We start from the raw sequence: 14,183 nt of genomic DNA on the forward strand, positions 1-14,183 counted from the left end.
AAGCAACGCCTGCACCCCCAGCAACATGCCGCCCCACGGAGCTCGCGGTCCCCTGCAGCACCTACCGCCTGCGGACATCGTCCGGCAGTGAGATGGCCCGGGAGGCCAGCGCGGGCACCCGGGCCGGGGCGGTTCGGGCAGGCATCTTGGAAGCTGCAACAGAGGTGTCGGCAGCACAGGCAGCTCTGGCTTTTCGCGCGGAAACCGACAGGGAGGGGCTGGAGGAGGTGGCGCGTACCACCCCGACCTGGGCATGGGGGAAGGCAGGACGTACCATGCTGAGAGAGCCTGTAACAGTTGCGGACAGACTGAGTGGAGCCGGCTGTGCCCAGGGGGTGCGCATGCGCGAGACGGATGTGCACCCCCGCGTGGAGCAGTGGACTTGTCCAAGATCCAGCATTTGCTCCAAGCTTTTTGCCAGAGAAAGTCATTCATTCATTCTTTCCAGTATGCTGGGAATAAAAAAGGGAGGATCCCCCACGGGATTCAAGCATGTAGGCCTTGAATTCAAGTCCGCAGCTCCAATCCCATCTCTACCTGTTTGCTCGCTATAAGGACCTTGGGCAGGTTATTTGGATCCAGTTTTAGTGTCCTCATCTATAAAAAGGAGCTGGGCCCTAGCTGGTTTGGCTCAGTGGATAGAGTGGGCCTTCGGACCGAAGGGTTGCGATAAGGGCACATGCTCAGGTTGTGGGCGTGCAGGAAGCAGCCGATCGATGATTCTCATCATTGATATGTCTAGCACTCTCCCCTCCTTTCTCTCTGAAATCCGTAAAAATAAATAAATAAATACATAAATAAAAAGGAGCTAGCCCTGGCCGGTGGGTTAGAGCATCAGCCCACACACGCACGGAAGGGTTGTGGCAAGGTCATACCTGGGTTGTAGGTTCTATCCTCGCTCCCATTAGGGTGCATGCCAGAGGCAATTGATTAGCCTCTCCCATTGAGGTTTCTGTCTCTCTCTCCTCCTTCCTCCCTCCCTTCCACTCTCTCTAAAAATCAATGGAAATATTAAAAAGGAGGAGGGGGGGGGTGGCTAATAGCATCTACTCCAAAAAATTATCAGGATGTATAACTAGCACCAAGGATCTCAGAGACCCGGGCCACTTCTACAGTCTGTATGTTTAAAAAAGCACCAGAACCTTGTTTGAGTGGCTCAGTTGGTTGAGCGTCCTCCAGTGCACCAGAAGGCTGTCAGTTCATTCCAGGTCGGCCCATACCTGGATTACAGGTTTGAGTGCACAGGAGGCAACCGATTTCTTTCCCTTCCTCTCTCTAAGAATGTCCTGGAGTGAGGGCATAAATAAATAAAAGAGTTTTTATTGTTTTGTTTTGTTTTAAAGCACCAGAACCTGGGGAAAGTATAGTTTTCAACAAATGCTGCTGGGAAAACTGCATATTCATATGCAAAAGAATGAAGTTAGACCCTTACTTAATACCATATGTAAAAATTAACTCAAAATGGATTAAAGACCTAAATGTAAGGCCTGAAACTATAGAACTCCTAGGAGAAAACCTGGGGGGAGGGGAGGCAGCTTCACAACACTGGGCTTGACAATGATTTCTTGATTATGGTACCAAAAGCACAAACAATAAAAACTACAATTGACAAATGGGACTACATCAAATTCAATTTATACACAGCAACAGAATCAATCAACAAATGGCAACCGATGGAATAGGAACAAATATGTGCAATCCATATATGCCATAAGGAGTTAACATCCAGAGTATATAAAGAACTCCTGCAACTCAAATAACCTGATTTTAAAAATGGGAAAGGATTTGAATACACACTTCAAATTCTTTCGAAATAAAAGTTACACAGCCCTGGCTGGTTTGGTTCAGTTGACAGAGCGTCGGCCTACGGACTGAAGGGTCCCGGGTTCGATTCCAGTCAAGGGCACATGCCAGGTTTCGGGCTCGATCCCCAGTAGGGGGCGTGCAGTAGGCAGCCAATCAATGATTCTCATCATTGATGTTTCTATCTCTCTCCCTTCCTCTCTGAAATCAATAAAAAGAAAAAGATACACAAATGACCGATAAGCATATGAAACGATGGTCAACATCACTAACCATCAGGGAAATGCCAATCAAAACCACAATGAAATATCATCTCACACCCATGAGGAAGGCCATTATTCAAAATGAAGTATGGCAAAGATGTAGAGAGTTCGGAACCCATGTGCACTGTTAATAGGGATGTAAAATGATGCAGCAGCTACAGAAAAGTGGAAGTTCCTCAAAAAATAAAAATAGAACTACCATATGATCCAGCAATCCCACTTCTGGGTATATATTCAGAAGAATTGAAAACAGGATCTTAAAGAGATATTTGCATACCCAGCTTGATCACTGCATCATTATTCACAGCAGCCAGAATGTGGGAGCAACCCAAATGTCCATTGCTAGATGAGTGAATTAAAAATGTGGCACCCTCTGCTGGGACTCAGAGAGGCAGAGCTCCTGGGGACAGGACTGAGAGCCGCCATAACTGCTCCCTCCGGCCCACCCTGTTGATCCTGTGCGACCCGCCCCGCCCAAGCCCTGCACACAGGCATTTGCCGGATAGCCTCAGGCAAACGCCAGATTAGCACCTCCCTAGAGGACAGAAGTTCTCTCACTGCTGACACAGCTGATTCTCATAGCCACTTGGCCTGGAGGTCAAACCCTCCCTGGAATTAGCTACAACAATCAAGATTTAACTATAAGACTTCGAACAAAGACCACTAGGGGGTGCACCAAGGAAGCATAACAAAATGCGGAGACAAAGAAACAGGACAAAATTGTCAATGGAAGATATAGAGTTCAGAACCACACTTTTAAGGTCTCTCAAGAACTGTTTAGAAGCCGCCGATAAACTTAATGAGATCTACAAGAAAACTAATAAGACCCTCGATCTTATATTGGGGAACCAACTAGAAATTAAGCATACACGGACTGAAATAACGAATATTATACAGACTCCCGACAGCAGACCAGAAGAGCGCAAGAATCAAGTCAATGATTTGAAATGCGAGGAAGCAAAAAACACCCAACCAGAAAAGCAAAATGAAAAAAGAATCCAAAAATGCGAGGATAGTGTAAGGAGCCTCTGGGACAGCTTCAAGCGTACCAACATCAGAATTATAGGGGTGCCAGAAGATGAGAGAGAGCAAGATATTGAAAACCTATTTGAAGAAATAATGACAGAAAACTTCCCCCACCTGGTGAAAGAAATGGACTTACAGGTCCAAGAAGCGCGGAGAACCCCAAACAAAAGGAATCCAAAGAGGACCACACCAAGACACATCATAATTAAAATCCCAAGAGCAAAAGATAAAGAGAGAATCTTAAAAACAGCAAGAGAAAGAAACTCAGTTACCTACAAGGGAATACCCATACGACTGTCAGCTGATTTCTCAACAGAAACTTTGCAGGCCAGAAGGGAGTGGCAAGAAATATTCAAAGTGATGAATACCAAGAACCTACAACCAAGATTACTTTATCCAGCAAAGCTATCATTCAGAATTGAAGGTCAGATAAAGAGCTTCGCAGATAAGGAAAAGCTAAAGGAGTTCATCACCACCAAACCAGGATTATATGAAATGCTGAAAGGTATCCTTTAAGAAGAGGAAGAGGAAGAAAAAGGTAAAGATACAAATTATGAACAACAGATATGCATCTATCAACAAGTGAATCTAAGAATCAAGTGAATAAATAATCTGATGAACAGAATGAACTGTTGATTATAATAGAATCAGGGACATAGAAAGGGAATGGACTGACTATTCCTGGGGGGGAAAGGGGTGTGGGAGATGCGGGAAGAGACTGGACAAAAATCGTGCACCTATGGATGAGGACAGTGGGTGGGGAGTGAGGGCGGAGGGTGGGGCGGGAACTGGGAGGAGGGGAGTTATGGGGGGAAAAAAAGAGGAACAAATGTAATAATCTGAACAATAAAGAATTAAAAAAAAAAATGTGGCACCCTAGCCAGTTTGGTTCAGTGGATAGAACATCAGCCCGAGGACTGAAGGGTCCCGGATTCGAATCCAGACAAGGGCACATGCCTGGGTTGCAGGCTCAATCCCCAGTAGGGGGCGTGCAGAAGGCAGCTGATCAATGATTACCTCTCATCATTGATGTTTCTATCTCTCCTCCCTTCCTCTCTAAAGTCAAAAATACATTTTAAAAGAGAAAAAAAAAGAAAATGTGGCATAGCCCGGTTGGCATGGTTCAGCGGTTGAGCGTCAACCTATGAACCAGGAGATCATGCCTGGGCACATGTCCGGGCACATGCCCGAGTTTCAGGCTTAGTCCCCATTGGGAGGTGCGCAGGAGGCAGTGATCGGTGATTCTCATCATTGATGTTGCTATCTCCCTCCCCCTTCCTCAATGAAATCAATAAAAAATATTTTTAAAATGTGGCATATACATACAATGGAATATTATTCAGCCTTCATATTATTAATATTAATTGTTGTTAATATCATTCAGTGCTGCTGTAGAAGGGAGGGAACTCTTGCCCTTTGTGACAGCATGGATGGACCTGGAGATTATTGTGCTGGATAGAACAGGCCAGCCAGAGAAGGACGGGTACCGTGTAGGTTCACTTATGTGGAATCTAATGAACAGGATGAACTGATGAACAGAATGGAACCAGAGGCATGGGTACATGGAACAGACTGGCAAATGTAGGAGGGAAGCGGGGGAGGGAGGCTGGATGAAAGAAGGTGAAGGAATCAGCCAAAGAACATATATGCATAAGCCATGGATACAGACAATAGAGTGATGAAGGCCAGGGGAAGGGTGGCAGGGTGGGTGGAGGTGAGCAAAGGGGAGAGGGGAATGGGGACATCTGTAGTAGTGTCAACAATAGAACAACAAAAGAACTAATTCTTGGACAAGTTGTCAAAAGTCAATACTTCTATCTCCATAGTAACAGTCAATTCAATCAATATAGATTTTTAAAAGGGTTTTAAACAAATGATTTGTGTAATTGTTTTTCTCTTAATAACCTATAAATGATGCTCATTTCAAGATTATTAATTTTTTTTTTCTTTACAAAAGGAAATCCTGGCCTTTGAAACAACCTGATGAACCTTGAGGTCATTATGGTAAGTGAAATAAACCAGTCTCAAAAGGCAAAGACTGTATGATTCCACTTATTGGAGATTATGTAAGGTAGTCAAACTCAGGTAGAGAAAGAACTATGGTGATTACCAGAGGATAGTGGAGGACAGAAAAGGGAAGTTGTTCAATAGAGCGGAGTTTCAGTTTTACAAGATGAAAGTGCCAGAGATCTGTTGCACAACAGTGTTATGTAGTTAACAATACTGTTCTGTATTAAAGAACAGTATGTAAATACTGTTGATGGCAAATACTATTTTTTAACCACAATAGAAAACCCCACAAAAAACAGGCCTATCTTATTGTTAATTTTTGTTTGTTTTTAGGGCTGAGGTTTTTTTTTAAAAAGAGTACTTTATCTGCCATCACAACAACAGAAGCACCAGAACAGAATTAAAAATAATGATATAGTTTTACATTTTCATATTACAATACGTGTAAGCAAATGTGTTCATAAACACAAACATACACCTAGTTTCCACAACAGCTGGTAGGGAGGAGGGGGAGCCTGGCCAGAAGTGGACCCTAGGCCCTCTGGTTGCTATGAGTTACCCATACATGGCAAGATCCAGGAGAATGGAAACATTAGAACTAAAGTTAATAACCATTAATTTAATATTTAATCAACGTGTATGTACTGTACCCAGCTCTTTAGAGAAGTTATCTAATTCTTAAGCAAGCATTAAGGGAGATGTCAGGACCCCATTTCCCGTGGCCGAGGATAGTTATTACAAAGGAGCCTGGCTCAGACGCTGCTTATCCAAGATCATAAACTCAGGGACCATGAACTCAGGTGTCTTTGGCTAGAGCCTGCATGCTAAGCAGCCTGCTGTCAGGCCCCGGGATGCCAAAGGGATGCACTGGGGGAATTGGACTGAGGAAGGGGCAGAAAGGGGGTAGCAGATAGAAGACAATCTGACCAGAGTGAGGCTCAAGTCCCATAGACCTGCCAGAAGCCTGCATTGGGCCCCTAGCCCACCTTAGGAGAAGGGGTGCTCACAGGACCAGAAGGGAGGTGAGGGAAGGGGAGACACATAAGCAGACCAGCTGCTGGCCGGGGCCTCAGCTCACAGGAGAGCGCTGCATTTATTGGAGGCTCCCCTCAGGTGAGTTACCTTTATAATCCTTTTGCAGCAGATAATTGACCCATTTTACAGAAGGGGCAAAGGCTCAGGGACATAAAGACTTGCTCAAGAGCCCGAACAAGCTGGTGCCAAAGCTGGGCTTCCAGCCCAACTGGACCTGCTCTCAAGTGGCTCAGGGGCAAAAGCCAGACGTCATCTCTAATTGGTCTCCTCCCTCACATGCAAGGCATGGGGAATCTCTTTTAGTTCTTCCTCTGAAATTTAGCCCAGGTCTTTCTGCTTATTTCCTCTGCCACCACCTCAGCCAGGACTGCCATCATCACTCACCCGGACGATTCTAGCAGCCTTCTCTCTGATCCCCCGGAACACTGTATCCAAAGAGCTTTAAAAAATTTTTTTGGAACATGCCGTTTTCCTCTTCCCCACCAAAGCTCTCATAGCCCTAGAACTAAAACTTAGCCCTTGAACTAAAATCTAAGTATTTTACTCCATTTACAGAGTCCTGCCTGAAGGCGTCTCCTTCTTCCTCACTGAGCTCCAGCTTTGACCCACTTTTAGTCTCTCAAGCTCTTCTGTGCCCCAGGGCCTTTGCCTTTGCTGTCACTTCTGTCCAGGCCACTTTTTTTTTAAATCCTCTCCTGAGGATATTTTTTTTTTTTATTGATTTGAGAGAGACACACAGACATCAGTATGAGAGAGAAATATCAATCCACTGCCTCCCCTATGCATCCTGACCAGGGATCAAATCTGCAACCTGGGTATGTGCCCTGACTGGGAATTGAACTCGCCACCTTTTGGTGTGTTTGGGGATGATGCTCCAACCAACGGAGCCACACTGGCCAGGGCACCCAGGCTACTCTTCTGGGAGAGTCACACAACTCAAAGTTTGCTGCTACCCAAAGCCTTTTCCCTGCCCACCTGGAAGCAACCCTCACCACCACTAGTCACTCTATCCTATTACCCAGTTCCTTCATAGCATCTATTGTCAGAGATTCTCTTTTCATCTATTGTAGTCTGTCGGCTGCATTCGAACAGAGCAGGGATCAGCAGGTTTTTCTATAAAGGATCAGATAGTAAACGTTTCCGGTTTTGTGGGTCCTCTATCTCTGTTGCAGCCACTCACTCCTGCCATGATAGCAGGAAAACAGCCATAGACAATACATCAGTGAAGAGGTATGGCTGTTCCAATAAAAGTCCGGCATCCTTCCTGGGCTGTATTGACCAAAACAGATGGTGGGCCAATCCCTGCAAAGGTTATGAGCTCCAGATGGTCTGCCTCCTTCACAGCAGAGGCTCCAAGGACTCATCCACAGGAATCTAAATAGCAGCTGAATTAATATACAGGACATGGGAGGTACCTGATGCAAATGTTGGCAGGTATAAAGCCGTTTTCTTCCCCAGAACAATGTAATTTCCCTCTTACAAACAGGGAAACTGAGGCCCAAATCAGCTCAGGTTTGTCTCTAATGCATGAATCACCTGCTTCATTCCAGAGTTTTTAGCTAAAAATATATCAGCTAAATCAATGTAGAAAGGATACTCATGGCTTCAGGAACCTCCACAGTGACTGGTTGGGCCCCCAGACACCCCTCCCCCACCTAGAAATGGGCTCCTCCCTTTAGCAGGACTGGAACTTCCAGAAGAAACCAGGTTCAGCTCTCGTGGGCATTCACTCCACCTCCACCTCTTGGTCGTGTTCACAAACCCCTCACGAGAAAAGGCTTGTCAGGCCCAAGCTCCCTGCTTCCAGCCGCCAGTTACAAGGAAGAAGAGGCCAGCATCAGTGCTAGGGCTGGTGAGGGGGTTGTCACACTCTCGAGCCAAGGTCAGCCAGAAGGTCAGCGCTGAGTCATGCCCACATGCTGGGGAATTAGTCACAGCCACCAAGGTCTCTCGCCTGGAGCAAAGCCCGGCAGCCTCACGGATTGCTGCCAAGCTAGGTGGGTTGTTTTTTCAAACAGTCCTTGAGTCAGTTAGCTGAGCTTCCCTGGCCCAGGCCACCTTCCCCGCTCTCCTGAGCACTGGCCCAGCATCCTTCCCGGGCTGCCATTCAGCCCTCCCCCACCTCTTCTCCACATGGCCGTGGGAGGGATCTTTTCAGAATCCCAATCTGATCCTGCCATCTGCTCCCTAGCCCATCCCACACTCCTAGATGGCTTCTCAGTGCACTTAGGGTAACCCCAACCCCTGCAAACCTAGCCCTGCCACTCACTCCTTGGCTCACCCCAGCTGAGCTACATCCTGGATACTTCCAGCCCCTTCTTGCCTAAGACCTGTGGTAGCCAGCCTCTAATGGGGCCCCCAACATCTCTTGCCTCTCAGGATTCATGCCCTTGTGGAGTCGTCTCCCACAGAATCAAGGCCCGTCTGTGTGGCCAAGAGAATACGGTACAAGTAAAGGCATGTGACTTCTGAGAATAGGCCATAGAAGCCATCACACCACAAGCTTGTTCTCGTGGAGGAAGCCAGACACCACGTTGTAAGGATGCTCCCACAGCACTACAGGGAGGTCCACAGGAAGAGGAACCAATTTCTCTGCCAGGTGAGTGAGCCACATGAGAAGTGCTCCTCCAGCCTCAGTCAAGCCTTCAGATGATGGTAGCCCCGGCCAATATCTGCCTGTACCCTCAAGAGAGGCCTCAAGCTAGAGCTCTCAGTTTTGCTGTTCCCAAATTCCCAATCCACAGAAACCCTGAAGGATAATACATGGGTATTGTTCTAAGCCACTAGACTTTGGGGCTTTTTGTTACGCAACCATAGAAAACTTTTGCACCGTGATTCTCTTAGCCTGGAAAGTCCTGCTGTTCTATGTGTCCACTTCTCCTAAACTTTGATCATTCTTCCTATTTGGTCTTAACCATCACCTCCTTCACGGAGCCTTTCCTTTCCTCCTCCAGCCCTATCAGGTATCTGCTTAGGCTCTTAGAACTACAGCCCTCTCTTTCAGAGCCTTTACCTCAGCTGGCAGCCACACAGTGGGGTGATGGTTTATGTCACTCATACCACCCCCACCTACGTCCAGCAAAGTGCCCAGGATATAGTTGGCATGCAATAAAGACTTAGGGAGATTCAAGGGTTAGGGTATGATGCCTGTTCCCCCACATTAAATGCTCAGTCTGCAAATATCCCTCGAAAAGCAAATGCACCCCACTTTGATTCACTTATTCTACTTACAAGAATTTCTCCCGAGAGCCACTCATCCACATGTGCAAAATGAGAAGCAGACATAGCTATTCACTAAGCCTTGACTATAGTAAAGAGGGAAAAACCTAGTTTTCCATCAGCGATGATTAGCTAAAGAAATGGTGTTCCATTCATACCATGACAGACCCCAAACAACAAAAAACAAAAGGATATTTGCTCACATAATATCATAGAGTTTCCTATCCGCAAGTGAAAATAAAATACAGATGTAGAACAGAATTCATAGAGTGCTGTTTATGTAAAAAGGGGGGGAGGGGGGGAGTAATTATGTATATTTACTCGTCTCTGCATAAAACCTTGGAAAAGAAACAGATAACTTCCTAGAGATAAGAATGTTAACTAGAGGAATGGAAGCTGTGGGCAGGAAGAGGAATTCTTCTGAATATCTTTTTGCCCTTTTGAATACTGGAGCATGTGGCTATGTTATTTATGTCAAACAAAAACAACTGGCAGAGCAGTGGGGAAAGGATGGTCTTTTCAATAAATGGTGCTGGGTCTGTTGGATGGCCATTGGAAGAAAGTGTATTTTGATCCCTACCTCAAACCATAATTCAGTTCCAAACATCGTGCAGATCTAAATGGGAAAGCAAAGTCAAGAAAGCTTTTAAGCCCTGGCCAGGTAGTTCAATTGGTTAGAGCATCGTCCCAATACACTTGGGTTTTGGTCCCTGGTCAGGGCACATACAAGAAGCAACCAAGGATCCATAAATAAGTGAAACAACAAATCAAAGTTTCTCTCTCTTCCTCTCTTTCTAATTAAAAATAAAATATCAGCCCGGCCAGTGTGGCTCACTGGTTGAGTGTTGACCTATGAACCAGGAGGTCATGGTTGGATTTCCAGTCAGGGCACATGCCTGGGTTGCAGGCTCAATCCCCAGAGGGGGCATATAGGAGGCAGCCGATCAATGATTCTCATCATTGATGTTTCTCTCTCTCTCCCTCTACCTTCCTCTCTGAAATCAATAAAATATATATTTTTAAAGTCAGTAAATTTAAAAAAATTTAAAGAAAGCTTTTAAAATAAGACATCTATATTCTCCATATTTGTGCCTTTGGGATAGGCACGTGTTTAACAGGCCACAAAGCACGTTAATCAAGGAAAACATTGAGGCTATATCAAAATGAATTTGTTCATTAAAGGTTCCCCCTAAAGACAAGCCACACATAAATGCCGACCAAGCACTCATGTTTACAATACACACAGGACTCCTCCAAATTAGTAAAAAGACAGACAATTCCTTTTTTACTAAGTAGACAAAAATGCTGAACAGGCATTTCACAAAAGAGGATATCCAAACGGCAAGGACTCATACGGGAAGCTGTTCAACTTCATTAGTCATCAGGGAAATGCAAAGCCTCCATGCAATATATCAGCTCCTACCCACACCAGGATGGCTCTAATGAAAAAAGAAAATTGGCAATTGTTAGCAACAGCAGAACGCTCCTGTGTTGCTGGGGGAGTTGAACACGGTACAATCACTTTGGAAAACAAGTTAGCTTTATTTACTAAAGCTAAATATATGCCTGCCCTATGACCCAGCAACTCCACTCCTGGAATGCGTGCTCACATCCACCAAATGATGTACAAAAATGTTCCTAGCCGCTTTCTTCACAATAGCCAATAACTGAAGGCCACGTAGACACCTAACACCAATAGAAACAATGACAGCTACCTACTTACACAGTGGAATACGATACACTGGGGTCACAAACTTTTTCTGTAAGGGGTCAGAGAGTAAATATTTTAGAATTTGTGGGCCATACTGTCTATCACAACAGCTCAACTCTGCCCTTGTAGAGGGAAAGCCGCCACAGATGGTTTTGTAAATGAGTGGGCATGGCTGTGTTCAATTTTATGTATTGACACTGAAATTTGAATGTTATTTTCACATGTCAAAATATTGTTTTCTTTTGATTTTTTCTAATTAAAAATGGAAAAACCATTCTTACCTTCAAGTCCACACAAAAACAGGCTACGGGGTGAATTTGGCCTAGTTTGCGGAACCCTAGTATTTAGTATCGAGAATGAGTACTTGACAACTCCATGCAAAACTATAGACAAATCTCAAAAACAAACAAACATCCGTCTGTGTGCAAGAAAGCAGGCATAAAAGAGTACATATCACCTGATTCTGTTTATATAAGTCGCCAGAGTACTTATCCCCACTTCTCTCATGTACATACTTCAAACTTGGGCTTCCTTTCTTCCTTCCAAGACCTTTAGCCCTCCTCCCCTCCCTCAGCCCAGCCCGCATCAGCCTGCCTGGGTCCCCACAGGCCATTACAGCCACCGGGCCCTAGAGAAAAACAGGGCTGAGACCTAGGTGAGTCACCCACCTTCTGGCACAGGAAGTAAAAGCACAACAGCGTCTGCTCCTGAACTGCAAGGAAAAGCGTCCACGCCGCACTGAGCAGGGATGAGAAATGGGCCCGCCCCGGCCATTATATCAGAGACACTGCACGTGAAGCTCCTCCCACCTGGGGAAATAACCACTAACTAACCACCACCGCCTCTCCAAAGGCGATCACCAGGTTATTAACACTACCTGGCAAAGACATGTGGCCAGAGTCTCCAATCGGCGCATTGGGGATGTCTCTGGAACAGTGGTTCTCAACCTTGGCTGCACATTAGAATCACCTGGGAATCTTTTTTTTTAAATCCTGATTTCTGGGCCTCATCCTCCGGAAATTCTGTTTCTTTGTTACTAATGTTGTGTCCCCAGGTGATTCTAATGTGCAGCCAAGGTTGAGAACCACTGGTCTAGAAGTTTCCTCACTCTATCAGCTGTGGCCAGGCAGTCCTGACCCAGCTGACCAGGGGGAAGGAGCCAGAGGGGCACATGCTGTTCTTCAAGCTGAGCTCGGCTGACATTCGGAGCCGGATAGTCTTTGTCATGGGGGACTGTCCTGTGCATTTCAGGGCGACCAGCAACGTGTCTGACCTCTACCCACGGTAGCACTGCCACCCCCAGGTGGGAAAACCAAGTGTCTCTATAATTGCCAAATGCCCCCTGGAGGTATGGCATCATCCTGGATGAGAATGACTGATTTAGCCACGAGGAAATGAGAAAGCAACGACCTTGTCCTGTATTTCCTCGAGGCAGTATCTTCACGGTCCTTTATTGGCCCTCGGACCAGCATTTGTAAGTCATGCATGATTCACATCAGAAGTGGCGCAGAGTAAAAATGCAGAGTCCTGCCCCTGGCTGGGTATCTCAGTGGGTTAGAGCGGCGACCAATACGCCAGGGCTGTGGGTTTGATTTTGGGGGAAGTACATTTGCCTTGTAGACAAATGAGAAAACTGGCCAGTATGTGAGGATGGGGAGACAGGTTAGAAACCCTTTGAAGACTGCTCATGCAGCGATGGGTCCAGGCAACAGCTGTTCATGGGTGATCGGACCGTGAGGGAATGGTTGGAGGTGGGATCGGACTGATGGCCTCTGAACCCCCTGATCAGTCTTCGTCACCAGTAAAAGAGAGAGACATCGAAAGATCATATCCCCCTGCTGGAAGTTTCCAGCACCACCAGTAAAGAATTGAAGCCAAAATTTCAATCTCAAATCTGACTGGGGAAGAGGAACGTGACATAAGGGGATGCCATCAGCTAATACCAAATTAGGAAACTCGCCAGGGCAAACAACCTGTTTCTTCAACAGATGAATTACTCAACCTCAGTTAAACAAGGTTAAGTAGGTGGTTAAGCCTATTGTTTAACAAGGGAAGGCTGTTAAACAATACTTAAGAAATGCAATAACTAATGTATGTGAAGACCTTATTTGAATTCTAATTCAAATAAATAAAATGTTAAAGAAAACAGTGGTTAGATGATCATGATTGTAGGAGGTTTATCATATAAGGGTAAGATTGAAATGAGAATTTGAAGGAATGTAAATTTCAATAAACACATTGAAGAAGAGAAAAATGTCTGAAAACGTATGTTAAATATACTGGATTGTGAATAAATTTGGGAAAGCAAAATAGATTGTATTGAAAAATAATAAAAGATACATCTATAAAAAAAGGAAAACATGCCCTGACTGGTTTGGCTCAGTGGATAGAGTGTCAGCCTGCAGACTCAAGGGTCCCAGGTTCGATTCCGGTCAAGGGCATATACCTTGGTTGCAGGCACATACCCCCGGTGGGGAGTGTGCAGGAGGCAGCTGATCGATGTTTCTCTCTCATTGATGTTTCTAACTCTCTATCCCTCTCCCTTCCTCTCTGTAAAAAATCAATAAAATATATATATTTTTTTTAAAAAGGAAAACAGACAGATGGGGAAATTTTAACACTGATACTTTTTAAAAAATATATATGTTTATTGACTTTAGAGAGGAAGGGAGAGGGAGAGCTAGAAACATCAATGATGAGAGAGAATTATTTATCAGCTGCCTCCTGCCCGCCCCCGCACTGGGGATCGAGCCCGAAACCCGGGCGTATGCTCTTGACCGGAATTGAACCGGGAACTCTTCAGTCCACAGGCTGACGCTCTATCCACTGAGCCAAACCAGCTAGGGCTGACTGATACTTTTGATAAGTATAATCATGGTGTTGTGTTTAAGTTGAAAAAAAAGGTATTATTTTCTTTTGAAGATAAAAAGTGGCATATCTACAAATACAATGATGTGACGTCCTCCTATTTTCCTAAAGATATCCAGTGAGTAATAATTGATCCAGACAAGAATGGCTGCTAAAGGAGTAAAAGTTTGATGAGTAACAGGCTATTTACAGTCTCCAAGTACCACCCTACAAGACAGGTAATCATTGCAAAGGGGGTAACGGTAAGT

General features: G+C 45.3%; 1 protein-coding gene and 1 long non-coding RNA gene across 7 annotated transcripts in view; both read right to left on the minus strand.

Moving 5' to 3' along the window:
- Positions 1-203, minus strand: part of DNMT1 (DNA methyltransferase 1) — a 41,518-nt gene extending 41,315 nt beyond the window's left edge. For all 6 annotated transcript variants that reach the window (XM_036313621.1, XM_036313618.1, XM_036313617.1 and 3 more), the window contains exon 1: positions 66-203. In XM_036313621.1, the coding sequence (XP_036169514.1) occupies positions 66-145 (80 nt within the window). In that variant the 5' untranslated portion in view covers positions 146-203. The remainder of the gene's footprint in view (positions 1-65) is intronic.
- Positions 204-10,612: 10,409 nt separating this feature from the next.
- On the minus strand, positions 10,613-11,848 carry LOC118659252. The gene is made up of 2 exons (XR_004968478.1): positions 11,736-11,848; positions 10,613-10,795 (listed from the first exon to the last, which is right to left on the minus strand). It is a non-coding gene; the product is annotated as an uncharacterized LOC118659252 (long non-coding RNA).
- Positions 11,849-14,183: the final 2,335 nt, after the last annotated feature.

The sequence above is a fragment of the Myotis myotis genome, unplaced genomic scaffold (assembly GCF_014108235.1).
Source record: "Myotis myotis isolate mMyoMyo1 unplaced genomic scaffold, mMyoMyo1.p scaffold_m19_p_6, whole genome shotgun sequence".
In the NCBI taxonomy this organism is placed as follows: Eukaryota; Metazoa; Chordata; class Mammalia; order Chiroptera; family Vespertilionidae; genus Myotis; species Myotis myotis.